At 41.7% G+C, this 15160-nt stretch overlaps 1 protein-coding gene across 1 annotated transcript in view; it reads left to right on the top strand.

Annotated features, from left to right (window-relative positions):
- LOC144686750 (protein FAM184A-like) overlaps positions 1-14673 on the top strand; it is a 296008-nt gene extending 281335 nt beyond the window's left edge. The window contains exons 8-10 of the mRNA XM_078552418.1: positions 3051-3172; positions 7379-7529; positions 14301-14673. Of these exons, the coding sequence (XP_078408544.1) occupies positions 3051-3172; positions 7379-7529; positions 14301-14531 (504 nt within the window). The 3' untranslated portion in view covers positions 14532-14673. The remainder of the gene's footprint in view (positions 1-3050; positions 3173-7378; positions 7530-14300) is intronic.
- Positions 14674-15160: the final 487 nt, after the last annotated feature.

Here is a 15160-nt window from a genome sequence, read left to right as displayed (position 1 = left end):
GACAAACAAGGTACAGATAGCCCTCGTGGGGGTGGGGTGGGGTGAAGGAATACTAAAAAGGCTAAATGGTAGAGATAAAACAATGGGTGGAAATACATTTAAAAATAATGGAAATAGGTGGGAAAAGGAAAATCTATATAAATTATTGGAAAAAACAAAAAGGAGGGGGAAGAAACGGAAAGGGGGTGGGGATGGAGGAGAGAGTTCATGGTCTAAAATTGTTGAACTCAATATTCAGTCCGGAAGGCTGTAAAGTGCCTAGTCGGAAGATGAGGTGCTGTTCCTCCAGTTTGCGTTGAGCTTCACTGGAACAATGCAGCAAGCCAAGGACAGACATGTGGGCATGAGAGCAGGGTGGAGTGTTGAAATGGCAAGCGACAGGGAGGTCTAGGTAATGCTTGCGGACAGACCGAAGGTGTTCTGCAAAGCGGTCACCCAGTCTGCGTTTGGTCTCTCCAATGTAGAGGAAACCGCATTGGGAGCAACGAATGCAGTAGACTAAGTTGAGGGAAGTGCAAGTGAAATGCTGCTTCACTTGAAATGAGTGTTTAGGCCCTTGGACAGTGAGGAGAGGGGAAGTGAAGGGGCAGGAGTTGCATCTTCTGCAGTTGCATGGGAAGGTGCCGTGGGAGGGGGTTGAGGAGTAGGGGGTGATGGAGGAGTGGACCAGGGTGTCACGGAGGGCATGCTGGAGTTGGCGGAAATGGCGGAGGATGATCCTTTGAATGCGGAGGCTGGTGGGGTGATAAGTGAGGACAAGGGGGACCCTATCATGTTTCTGGGAGGGAGAAGAAGGCGTGAGAGCGGATGCGCGGGAGATGGGCTGGACACGGTTGAGGGCCCTGTCAACCACCGTGGGTGGAAAACCTCGGTTAAGGAAGAAGGAGGACATGTCAGAGGAACTGTTTTTGAAAGTGGCATCATCAGAACAGATGCGACGGAGGCGAAGGAACTGAGAGAATGGGATGGAGTCCTTACAGGAAGCGGGGTGTGAGGAGCTGTAGTCGAGGTAGCTGTGGGAGTCGGTAGGCTTGTAATGGATATTGGTGGACAGTCTATCACCAGAAATTGAGACAGAGAGGTCAAGGAAGGGAAGGGAAGTGTCAGAGATGGACCATGTGAAAATGATGGAGGGGTAGAAATTGGAAGCAAAATTAATAAATTTTTCCAGGTCCCGACGAGAGCATGAAGCAGCACCGAAGTAATCATCGATATACCGGAGAAAGAGTTGTGGGAGGGGGCCGGAGTAGGACTGTAGGACTGGAACAAGGAATGTTCCACATACCCCATAAAGAGACAGGCATAGTTGGGGCCCATGCGGGTACCCATAGCCACACCCAGCCCTTTAAATATGGCGCCCGGTTTACAGAAGGCCTGAGGTGACGATGGGGCGGGCGAATCAGAGGCCACCCTGCCAGCGACCCAGTGTTTCCCGGAAATTAATTATTAATGAGGCGGGACACGCCGGGAATGGGATGATACAGCGTGAAAAGCCGCCATTGCAGCTGGCGGGTAAAATATCCTTTTTCCCGCCCACTACCACAGTTATTGCGATCTGGGACAATTCCGCCCATGGTGTAAGTGAAAATGTAGCAGCACTGACAGGAAACCGATTAATGGGCAGGAAAGAATGCGCTAAGAGTAAATGTTGCTCAGCTTGGAGAAGGGTTCATGGTGGTGTATTCACGGCATAGGTCCTGAGAAGGCTTTATTCTCAGCACATGTCGATGATTTTGACCCGGATATAGAAATTTCCTGACAGCAAAAAAAGTAGGAGCTTTGGCAATTAGTGCAATGAGCCTAAAACATTGCAGAACGACACAGACAGATTAGCAGAATGCAGACAAGTGGCAGATGCAATTTGATGTGGAAAGTGTGAGTAATACATTTTGGAAAGATAAATAAAGAATTGAGTATAAATTCAATAGAAAGACACTGAAGGGGCAGATGTATAGGGAGACACAGGGTTCACACATGAATATGAAAATACAAATACAAGTAGACATGCCCATAAAAAATCCTTGTTCCATCACGCTCCTACGTAACTCTGATATGATTGAGATAATAGGAGTGCATTCTGCCAGGACCCAGTTCACGGATTTGCATGGGAGTTTTCTTCACCAGAAGCAAACAAGGCTATTGACAAAGGTAGGACAGAGCCAGGAGCAGCGATCTCCTACAAAGGAAGTTCCTGCAGTCACAGCTTCACAGGAACTCAGCATTTGTGGAGGGTGTGACGCCAATAGAAGGAACACAATAGCCTTCTGAAGGATGGAAGTAGATCCAGTGGGGATGTGGAGAGTGGAGAGCATAAGAGAGTAGGATTCGTTTTTGTTTGCTTTAGCAAAGAACTGGAACAGGCACAACAGGCCGAATTATCCCCTTTTTTGTGTGGACCTTGTGGTTCAAAGTCAGAGTGAAATATCTGTGAATGCCGATTTTCATATTAACTATTGACCCCGTAGCACAATTGCATTCTCAGAATGTGGGCATTTCAGAATCTCATATTCCCACAGATTTGTTAATGGGGTTTTCAATGATAAAAGGGCACTGAATGGATGGATTATTAGAGGCCTAGGATTCAAATACAGAAAACGTGAGTGCAAGTAGACAAATTCATTAAAGGCATTCAGCACTTTTCCATCATAACTCTAACACGAGTGGAGAAAGATAACTGTAAACCTAGCAAAAACCAGGATTTTTACTGACTGAAGAATTGAAGACTCCAGTATCTTCAAATAACTATATTTCTCTGCAAAAGTAAACAATAGAAGCCAAGTAAACCAAATATTCAGCTACCAGAGGAGCTATTTTTATTCATTTGTTTATTTGCCCTTTAATTTTAATGTTGGAAGTCAATTTCCATCTTTCTACTCTGCTTCTTCCCCCAGGAATATCCAGGAACATTCAGCAATGAAATTGTAGAATTGTCCTTAACTCTGACAAAGTACTAAAAATACTCTTTAAATGGTTGCAACCAATAAATAATAACCCCTTAAGTGGTAATGGCAAATCGCATGATCATTTCATTCTTTTGATTGTCATGTCAGGAGAAACTGAAAAAGCAGAAGGAACAGCATGAAGCTTTGGTTTCATCCTTACAAAAAGAACAACATAAAATGAGAGATCAACTGTCACAACAGATAGAGACAAAATGGAAAGAGAAAGTACGGTACGTTACACTCTGCAAAAAGTGGCACTTTTCTTTCCCTAAAATATATTATAGCCAGCTATGAAGCTTTTTTCGGCATCAGCACCTCAGAAGCTTAACTTCAAAGTGTGATTGCTTTAATAATCAGATTTTTAATCAATTCTGAATATATTATTGGGTTAAAGCTTTAATATCCTTTTTAGAGTATGCAGGAAAAATTAAACTTTAAGAAGTTTATTTTCTTGACTATTGATAATATGCATCTGTGGTGCAGTCGGGTGCCAGGAATTTCAGGGCAAATATAGCTGCAGTGCTATGAACATAAGACATGCAGGTTAGGAACAGGAGTAAGCCATTCAGCCTCAAGCCTGTTCCGTGTTTTGATAAGATCATGGTTGATCTGATTGTGGCCTCAACTTCATTTTCCTGCCTGCCCCCTATACCCTTTGATCCCAGGTCAATCAAGAATCTATCTAAACAAACATACAAATTAGGAGCAGGAGTAAATGCTACACTAAATGCAAGCTAAGATACCTTGGTTTGTTAAATATAGATGGTGATTCAGAATATTGTTGACACTATTAGGGAGGTATTAGGTCATTAAAGTAATGAAAAAAATTCCTGTAGTCAGAACTTAAATGTTTTGTCCCCCTAGAAATAGGCACCAAATAAAGAAGTTTTAATCTTAATTCCAGCAAAGTAAATGAATAGCAAAAAGACTGTACCGCATACTGCTATCAAATTCAAATTTTATGTAATATTTTGGAATAAATAAAAATATCTTTAAAAAGCTATGACTATTGGATGCCATTTGTAGCTGTTTTGGGAGTTCAGCTGATCTGAGTAAAAAGGAATGAAGCACATTTGAGTGGGTCAGATTCCTTCCAGTTTTTACTTATGTAGAAAATTATTCACTGGCAACGCAATAGATCTTATTACAAGTATGTCAGGCACCTTTAGCCATAGACACACCACAGTATTATACAAAGTTTTACAAATATATTGCACATAAATGCACTGCTTCTGACCATTACGTTACTAATTTCCTTTTTGCTATAGTGTTTTCTATGTAATTACAATTTTGTCTAAAGCTGTCAACAATTTCTCCTTCTTGGTTTTTTAATTTGAGTTAGTTACCAAGGAAAATAGAGGAAGTGCAAGGTAAACTAACAGATAACCATGCGTGAAACAAACCACCAATATGGAATTTTTTTTAAAAGAGTCTTGCATTTATATAGCAACTTTCATAACCACAGGATGCTCCAAACCATTTTACAGCCAAAGAAGTACTTTAAAGTGTAGTAAGTGGTGTAATGTGGGAATAATAGAGTACTGAAGGATAGGTTTGCAAGAAAACTATACGCTTTTAGTAACTTAATTAAGTAACATAAAAGTTTAAGAAATTGATATGTGAAAAAGAGGGAGCCTCAAAATATCCAGCCTTTAGGCTGAGTGCAGAGTTCTTAATGAATTCATATTCAAGGCTATCTCATGCTGTAAACTAGATATTGGGCACAGCATGCCCTCAATTATAACTGAGATTTTTAACTAACTCCCAACTACTTCATCAATAACAAGAGGCATTGCACAGTGCACCCATAAGTAGAATCACTTTTGTAACCAGAGGGAACAATAACACAATGCCATTATTTGCTGTTTTGTTATACACCTTACTTCAGACCCATACCATTACTTAAAATCATAAAACCTTGGGTATTGAATTTGTACGATTAATATACAGTTTGAAATATTAAAATATGATTGAAATTTAATTACTGACCCGAAGTTTATGACTGAACTTTGAACAAGAGAAATCAATTAAGTAAAAGATACATCGCAACCAATAATCTTGTAAGACTGCATATTTTCAGCACAAGCCGAAATGATATCATGTTTTAGCAGAAAATATCTGTTGAAAGTGGAAAGATACTCTACCTAATAATGACAGAATTTCTTAAGTTAAAAAGGGCTAATATACAATGGCCCATTATTATTGGGAACTAGACACGGTTCTCTGTTATAATAAAGGAACCATTTTACCCAAAATATCTTTACACCTACTAATGTTTCTCAGTGCACTGATCTTCTTATACCCTGCTGTCAAAAAATACTGATGATGGATAGCTTTGAGTAGATATTTTGTGTGAAGCTCCTTCACGGTGACATTGTGAAATGGAAAGAGGGCAAAACAAACAGTTATTGATGTTAATGAACATCAGATTTAAAAGGATGAAGAACATATTCAAAGGAAGACTGAAAGACCCTCCTGAGAATTTAGGAGCAATTTTATGAATTCAGACTAGAGAAAGTTTTTCTTTTTAATGAATTTAGTTTCTTACTTATTTGAAGGGTTCTCTCCTTCCTCCAGTTTTTATAATTTTGTTACTGTTCCCAACATGGATAACAAGAAAGAATTCTCACCTTGAATTCTCAGTGGTAATGTTTATGATGAAAATACATGTACAATGTAAAAGTTTGGGGCCAATCCATCTTTTCTTCATTTTAGATTTATCACATTGCTGTTGTAAAGTGACACATGATTAAATTAGATAACACCACTGTACAAACCTGAGAAAATGACATTATACATTATTGCATTATAAAATGCAGTATTTGTACCAATGTAGATGAATATTATACTGGAACTTGTATTATTTTGAGATAGATTTATAATGTTCTGCATTGGATAGATACCAATTCTAATAATCATTGATATACTGTAAACCTGTACAAACCAAAACCCCCAAAAAGCAAATCCCCCAAAAAACAGGCACGTATAAAATAACTTACACTGTAATAGATGTAAAGGACAACTTGAAACCATGGACACCCATGAATTACAAACTACAGACAGTCTTCAATGCACCAAGTCTGTTTGCAACTTAACACATCAGACATGCAGGGAAGTGTAAGGCAGCAGTAAGTGGAAACGAACAACTTTTTTGTAATGAAAATCACATTACTAATAATGCATTGCATCAAAGAAACCCTTTTAGCTGTAGGATAAATGCAGAGCTTTCTGGGGTGGAAAGGTTTCTCTGCCATTATGGATGCTAGGTAAAAAGATCTCCATTACACAAAAGCCAGGAACTACCAGTTGTTTGGGTAATCGGGAATTGGGACCCTGAAATCATTGGTGGATACCCTGAGTTTACAGAGCAGGTTTGGGGAGGAGGTGGGTTTGCACAGAAATTTCAGGGGATTGGGCAGGAGTGGTCGAAAGTCTCAGGGAGGGGTTGCTGAAATTGTAGGAGAAAATCTTTAAATCGTCAGTAGCTAAAGAACTAGGGGTCAAAGGAAGACTGGAGAATGGCAGCTGGGCAAGCATTAGATTGGGGTATGGGGGCTTGGAGGCAGAGATGGGGAATGTTTTCAGCTTTTCCCCACCCATGATTTCCCCTCTTTGCCTCCTGTTCCTTGGAATTTCTCATGACAGCAACTGGTGCAAAACTACAAATAAATATTACCAACTATGGTGGACCCAACCTTTATAAGGTAAGATGTGTAGAGGTCACGTGACCTGATGTCAAATGATCTGATGTCCCATGATCTGGCCATGTAGTCTAAACATTACGTCAAGGCTCCAGGAATGGCTCCAACCAGAGTTGGCAACTTCACTCCATCATAGGTCAGGTACTAATGAACCGCTAACAGTTCCCTGCTTACCCCACTCCCCCAGCACTTCAGACATTAGTAACTGCAGCACACAGAGGGAAGGGCTCCTGGACAGAGTTCTCCATTACTCAATCCTAGTTTGTCTGGAACCTGCCAGGCACTCCGTCTTTATTGCAGTCATCTTACCCTGTGCAGGCTGCCAACATAGCAGATCCCAGGATCAGGACATCCTCCCTTTAATGGAAAAGGATCCTAGGTTGCCAACCCAACAAACAGAAAAATAAACAAATCGCATCCCTCTGGCAGGGCTCTAGAATTCGACATAATCCCAATGAGAGCTAGGAAAAGAAAGTGCCCTGTAGGAGTTAAAGCCAATCCCAGGATCTTTGACTCATCTTGTTTACTGTACATGCAATGACCATTTTGAAAATGAGGACACCTGCAAATAAAGGACGCTTGATACAAGCCCTTTGTTTACAGGTTTCACTATATTGTCTTGGGAGTATTTTGGTTTTACAGTGATTGTCAATTTGCGACCAGAGCAGGAGAAGCTTTTCAGCGGACTGCTTCAGGATCAAAAGGTGAAAGTTGTCCTTTTTATGCCCCTCTTAGAGTTGACAGTGACAAACTACAGGAGCAGTTGAAGAGAGAATATACAAGTGACAAACAGTCTGCTCTGGCTCACCTGCAGCAGGAGAAAGAGAGCGAAATGAAAATCTTACAGAAAAAGTGGCAAAACATAACAGTAGCACTTGAAACAGAGGTAAATGGATGAAAGAATAATAGAAATATATAAAAGGAGCGCTTTGCAAAATTGCATTCTTGATAGGGAGTTTTCCCACCAGGAGCAATTAAATCAGGCACACGCTTTCCATGATTTTCTGTCCATTTAAACTATAATCATGATTTGTACGATGAAGCGACATAGCTGTGGGGTGATTTTTAACTGGGTGTGGATTTCAGGAGAGCGATGCTGGGGTTAGATCCTCCCAATGGTATCAGTTTAAGGCCAGGACTATTCTAACTCCCAGGTCACACTACACCCGCCAGTTGTCCACCTGAAATGGTGGTAAGGAATCAACCGGCTAGTGCCTGACAGATGAAGGTTGGATGGACCAGAAGCCACACAGGTAAGTCAGGAGCTGTAGACTGACTGATTTCGTTGATATTCTCTATGGTAGCCTGAAAGAGTTTGAGTCAAAGAAGTTCAGCACTGTGGTGATTGTGTCTGCAAGAAGCAATGCTGGCAGTGCATTACAGATCTTGTTGTAGGAGGTGACATAATTCGGTGGCAAACTCTCTAGAGAAGCGCACATTTATGCACTGCTGTTCAGGGAAGTGCAGTTATATTGTCCTGGGCCTGAAGCTCATTGAGAGGGTAAAGACCCCTGTGAGCTCACTTTCTTCTATTTGTTTTCTCTGCAGCTACAGTTCTGTTCCTCCCTTGTGTTGCTGCTTTTCATCCTCCTATTGGAGCGTAATTGCCAAAAGGAGCCCCATGAAGAAAAGATGCATTGCAGAAATCCTTGAGAGTTCAGTAGATTATACAGCCACTAGAGCACTGTAAAACCACTTAGGTAGATATAAATACCTAAGTGGTATATAAAATAACCATCTATTACAAGCAAAATATTTCCCAAACAATTAATTACGTGAGAGCAGTGAGTACTTCTTTAAATGGAGTTGAGTATGATTGCCTCTCAGCTTGTAGTTGCCGTAGTTTGTGGGTGAGTTCCAGCATTCTACCATCTACAAAAGATGATAGGGAAGGGAGCGAAGGGAAAGTGGTGGCAGTATTGATTAAGCAGGACATTGCAGTGCAGGAGAAAAAGGATGTTCCAGAGGGATCAAGGATAGAATCTATTTGGCTAGAGCTAAGAAACAAAAAAGGTGCAATTACATTGCTCATTGTCTGTCGGCCACCAACTGGTGGGAAAGATGTAGAGGAACAAATTTACAAGGAAATTACAGAGAGAGGTAAGAATTATAGAGTAATTATAACAGGGGACTTCAATTATCCAAATATAGATGGGGGAATGGTAAAAGGCAGAAAGGGGCAAGAATTCATACAATTGTTGTTGCGACCAGTCCCTGGGTGAGGTCCCTCAATTTGTTAACTTCCCAAACTGGATCCCAATTTTGTTATGCTCCCGGGTGAGGAGGAATGAGCTGGCTCCCCTTCTTTATTCAACCCTCTCAGTTGGTTGCAAAAAGATTAATTTAAAATGGATCCCTTCCCTCATGGATACCTTTTCCCAGTTATTTTTTAGAAGGAGCCAGTTTAACCAGGCTTTCTTGAGTCAAAGAAAGAGTAAGTTTATTAGTTATTAAAAACCTGAGGAGGATAATAAAAATGCAACACATGGGGAGGCAGTGGTGTAGTGGTATTGTCACTGATTAATAATCCAGAGACCCAGGGTAATGCTCTGGGGACCTGGGTTCAAATCCTACTATGGTAGATGGTGAAATTTGAATTTAACAAAAACCTGGAATTAAAAGTCTAATGATGACTGTGAAACCAATGCTGATTGTTGTAAAAACCCATCTGGTTCTCTAATGCCTGGCCTATATGTGACTCTGGACCCACAGCAATATGGTTGACTCTTAAATGCCCTCTGAACAAGGGCAATAAATACTGGCCTAGCCAGTGACACCCATATCCCATGAATGAATAAAAAATAAATAAAGGGTTGTGGTCAGTATAGACTGTGGATTCTCTATCCGTTTCGGACATATATCTCAAAGTGTTTGAGAGCCAGTAATAAACCAAGGGTTTTCTTCTCCACAGTAGAGTACTTTTTCTGATGCTTGTTTAGTTTTTCAGTACCAAATTGGTCTCTTTATCCCTGATTTGCCTTCCTGGAGGAGGACAGCCCCTACCCTGATGTCACTTACATTGATGGCTACTTTAAATGCTCAGTTAAAGTCCGGAGCTGCAAGCGCAGACTCGCCCATTAAAATGGCTTTTGGGTTTTTGAAAGCTGTCTGGCATTTCTCAGTCCTTACTACCTTTGCTTTTTACTGTAGTAGGTCCGTCAGCGGGGCGGCTACTGTGCTGAAGTTTGGGACAAACTTGTGGTAGAACCCAGACATTTCCCAAGAACCTCATGATTTCCTGTTTGGTTGTGGTAATTGGGAACTGTGCTTGTACCTTTACAGCCCTGGGAAGTACTTGTCCTTGACCCACTGTGTGTCTGTTATGATCCAGCAGTTGGTAAAGCTGAGTTATTTAAAAATCCCAGAGGGAAACCTTAAACAACTGTCATAACCTATATTTTTAAGTGGTATGTTTGAGATGCAACTCTAAATTCAGGAATCAGACCACCAGTTCTCAAGAGGCTTTATATTAAACTAAATGAAACATTTTATTAATTTACACAAGTTAAATATATACACATGGCTACAAATTACTACTATCACAACTTATAACAAATTCCCAAACTAATCTCCATTAAGGCAACAGCACCCAGAGACTTAACCAGACACCAGGCAAAGCATTTTCACTTTATGAATTCAAAATGAGGTTTCTCTCACTTTGCTTCCTGTGGAGACAGTTGTAAGTTTATAGCTACTTTGATCTTACATTGCCTCTGCCCTGCACACACAAAAACTGCTATTGGTTATATCCAGCACATCTCATTGAATGTAAATTCTCATTGTATCACCAGCCTCTTTGAACTCCACCTCTTCTAACAATAAAACTCCTTTCATAGTACCAATTTTATTAGTAATATAAACATATTGCTTGGTCTCTGCTAGCTAGATGCCAGGTTTCACCCCACTTTTTGAATGCTCTATTCAAAAAATGCAAATACACTCTACCTCTCTTACATCTCAAAATTAGTACACATCAAAGCACCCAAACTAGCTGACTTCAATCCAATTAAGAGACACCCACAAACTAAACCTCTATTTTAAAAAGAAAAATATTTTCCAATATATTATATACATTAATAGCTTCATGACAGTGTCCTAGATAGGTCACATGAGCCTTAGCAAACGCGCTCTTTGCAAGATTGACCACTAGGTCAGCTGACTGTACTTTCTGGAAGAGGGCTTCCAGTTGCTCTACGTGGTTTTCCCAGGTGTCGCTGTACACTAGGAGGTCGTCTAGGTACACGATGCGATTGGATAAGCCTGCCACTACCTGGTTCATCAGCCTTTGAAATGTGGCCTGGGCATTTTGGAGTCCAAATGGCATGACTTGACACTGGTATAACCTATCCGGAGTTACAAAGGTGGAGATTTCCTTCGCGCAGGCAGCCAAGGGAACCAGCCAGTATCCTTTGAGTAAATCTATCTTTGTAATGTAGGCTGCTTTACCTACCCTATTTATGCAGTCTTTCAGCTGGGGTATCAGGTAGGAGTTGGCTCTAGTCACTGCATTAACTTTTCGGTAATCAATGCAGAACCTTGTGGAGCCGTTTGGTTTGAGCACGAGCACAACTGGGGAACTCCAGCTACTGTTGCTAGGCTCTATTAGTTGGTGCTCCAGCATGTAGTTAATCTCCTCCCAAACCTGGGCCAACTGCTCTGGACCTAGACAGTAGGGATGTTGCCTTGTGGAAGGGGCTTCTCCCACATCCACACCATGTAGGGCTAGGGTGGTGCAGCCGGGCTTGTCTCTGCATATGCCTTTAAATGCACTGAGCAGCTTCGTCAAGTTTGCTCGCTGTTCTGCACTTAGGTGGATGAATAAGGAGTCTAAGTTCACTAGTATCTCTGTGTTTGATAGCTGGGTAGTAGGGTGTTCAGTGTGGGTCTCACCTATGTCTCCCTCCAATTCATCCACATTGCTACCCTCACCTTCTAGGTTGGTGGTAACGGGACAGAGCGTTACCTGCTTATCTCCTTCTCGGCTGTGATATTGCTTTATCATGTTGACATGACATAGCCTTTGTTTTTTCCCCAATCTGGGGTCACAATTAGATAGTTTACTTCCCCAAGTTTCTTTGATACTCTGTACGGGCCATTGAACCAGGCTGTTAAGGGTTCACCTGGTAATGGTAGGAGCTCTAACACATAGTCTGCTGGCTGAAAGGTTCGGGCCCTGGCATGTTTGTCTGCCTGTTTCTTCAAAGCTGTCTGGGAGATTTTTAAGTGTTCTCGGGCCACATCACAGGCTCTCATGAGTCGCTCCTGGAACACTGTTACGTAGTCTAACATGGAGACTTCCTCCTTCTGTTCTAAAAACCTCTCCTTGATCAGTTTCAGAGGCCCTTGCACTTGGTACCCTTAAACTAATTCAAACATAGTAAAACCAGTGGACTCATTGGGTGAGTCCCTGGTAGCGAACAGAAGAAAACCTACCCCTTTATCCCAGTCATGGGGTACTCATGGCAGTGTGCCCTGATCATTGTTTTTAGGGTCTGGTGGCACCATTCTAGTGCTCCCTGTGACTGCGGGTGAAGACTTCAGCTGGGTCACGCCTACGTTACCCATGATTTTCCGGAATATTTTGAACATGAAATTTGAGCCTTGATCTGACTGGATCTCAGTGGGCAGACCATGACTGGTAAAGAATTGGGTTAATTCCCTCACCACTGTTTTGGCAAGTATGGTTCTCAGGGGAACAATCTCCGGGAAGCAGGTAGCCACGTCCATGATGGTAAGGATATACTGGTAGCCTCCTTTTGTTTTGGACAGGGGCCCCACTCTGTCCTCTAACACCTTGCTGAATGGTTCCCCAAAAGCCAGCACAGGAATCATAGGTCCAGGTTTTATGGCAGGCAGGGGTTTTTTAGAAATGATAATTCAGGACAAAAGTAATTGTCACTTGGGTAAATGTGGGTTAATTAAGGAAAGCCAGTGTTAGATTATTCTTTTTCTTAGACATAAATGTACCAATCATATACAAGAATTGGTGAAACAATACTGTGGGATGAGGAACTTCAGCTACATAGATAGATTGGAGAAGTTTGGAGTATTTTCCTTGGAGAAGAGGAGTTTGTGAGGAAATTTGAAAAAAAGTATTCAAAATCTTGAGAGGTCAGGACAGAGTAGATAAGGAGAAACTGGTCCCATTGGTAAAAGGATCAAAAAGAAAAGGGCACAGAATTAAAGTAATTGGAAAAAGAAGCAATGGCAACATGAGGAAAAACTTTTTCACTCAACGAGTGAGTAGGATCTGGAATGCACTGCCTGACAGAATATTAGAGGCAGGTTCAATTGAGGCATTCAAGAGGGAATTGGATAGTTATCTGAAAAGGAAGATTGTCCAGGGCTATGTGCAGAAGACTGGGGAGTGGCAGTGGTGAATTACCCCTTCAGAGAGCCAGCACAGACAAAATGGGCCGAATAGCCTCCATCTGTGCTGTGATCATTCTGTGATTCTTATGTTGATGCTTTCAGCCTGCATAACCATTTTGAGGTGGATTGTGGTATACTTTTAAAGCTTGAAATATATAAAATATTTGAATATTTGCTGTATAATTGTCTTCTTCTCAATCCCAATATATATATTCTTTGGCCAAAATTAAATAGCATTTCTATTTTTGCTTAGAATAGGCAGTGCAACAGTAGATAACATATAGAAAATATTTACTGTATTGAAGTGAAGGTGAGAACCATTGCAATTCCACACTATGGCAGGAATTTTACCAGCCCTTTGGAGACGGGCTAGGAGATGGGAGGGGTGGTAAAATCATTACATCTTCCCATTACCATGGGATATTACCAAAGGCAGGAATGGTAATGGAATGGCCCCCTGCTGCATCATGAGTCTGCCAGCAGCATCGAGGCAGCCTCCCAGTGGCTTCCTGGTGGCGGAAGTGGAGGCTTCCTAGCTGAAAACTCAATGGCCAATGGAGGGGCGACCCTACAGCAATGACCACCCCCACAACTCCGCCACTACTGCTGGGAAGTTCACCCTCTCCAATCTCCAGGGTCAGCCTGCCTTGCCCTGGCACATCCATGACTCACTTACTAGCTCTTCGAGGGTGCCTCAAAATGGAGGTTCCCTCTCCGTGTAGCCTCACCTGTGGCCACCTCTATTGGCAGCGCTGCCAGCCCTCTGATTGAATGAGCAGCTCATCCCAGCAGCAGCCTCTTAATTGCCAGCCACTGGTGAAATCGCCCCCATGGTCTTGCCATCCGCCCACACGGGTTTGGGAACTACATTTGGTGCTGACATCGGAACCCATGGCGTGCTGGTAAGATTCCAGTCTATTCATGATAAACAAAAGAGATTTCAGCTCAATTTAGCTGATTTTATTTAATTTTTATTTGAATACACTAGTGCGCAAAACTGACTTTCATAAATGCCTAGAGTCTTCTTGTTTTCTGAAAATCGCTGAAAATTCTAAATTCTTGAGGTGTGTTCAGAACCTTTCTGTTACTCTTAAGGGTGAATTATATTGTATTGTAGAAAAACAATTTTGGAACAAAACAATTTTAATGGTTTCCATATGGGCCTAATAAATCAATGTTATTGATCTTAAAAGTATGGTGTTTCTTTTTAAGGGATGCTTGAAGAATGGATTAAAATGAAGCTAAAGCATCAACGTTTTGAATTTTATTTCTGATTTGATTTCAGCTTACAAATATGAAGAAGAACATAGAACAACAAACAAAGACTTCCCAAGATGCTTTCCAGCTGCTTCAATCCCAGTTTAACAAAGAAAGAGAAAAGTTCCTGGAGAATGTTCAGTGTGTCACAGCATTAAATCAGGACCTTAAATCCCAGGTTGAGACCCTAAAGGAGCAGGCCTTGAAAAATGAGGAACAAAACAAACAGCACAAAATAGTGGTAAGGGGTTTGTTGTAACTATCTTCCTAAAAAGAAGTAAATGTTATGGCCCTGAAAAGCTGCATCTTTCCAGCATGCTTCCAGTGTAAGTCCACAAACACTGAGGTGAAAGACTGGAAAACTAAACCTGGACTGTCCACCCCAAACTTGGTCCCTTACACCAGAGGATGCACATTCGCGAAAAACTGCTCCCTGTCCAACAGTTGCCTTTCGCTTCTACTGGGTTCTGCTGGGTGGCATGTACATCAGGAGAAAGCAGATGTGTTGATCTTGCAGGCAATGGATGAGGGAGGCCACCTGGGGTTCCAGACCTGAGTCTTGGCCTGGACATCCAAAGGCTTTGGTCTTTCTTACAAATAGCTGATCCCCTTCACGAGGACGATGGTAGACCTACACAAGATTTAACTCTGGAATGAGGTTGCTGCAAGCTGAATGGATGGGTTGTAACTTTTGCCTCCTTCGTCCTACCCCATCATTCAGTTTGGTGAACATTCTTTATGCACTTTATCCTTTACGTGTATTAAGTGGTGCAGGTGCTTGTCAGTCATATTATGCCTCCCTGGACCCCAGATCCTTCAATGGGCACAGCAATGCCATCATATTATGAGTCACTTACCTCAAACAGTCCTAGAAGTTTCAGGGCTCCA

This window comes from Cetorhinus maximus, chromosome 1 (assembly GCF_964194155.1).
Source record: "Cetorhinus maximus chromosome 1, sCetMax3.hap1.1, whole genome shotgun sequence".
Lineage (NCBI taxonomy): Eukaryota > Metazoa > Chordata > Chondrichthyes > Lamniformes > Cetorhinidae > Cetorhinus > Cetorhinus maximus.
The sequence above is the reverse complement of the archived record's forward strand: the minus strand, read 5'-3'. Positions and strand labels throughout refer to the sequence as shown.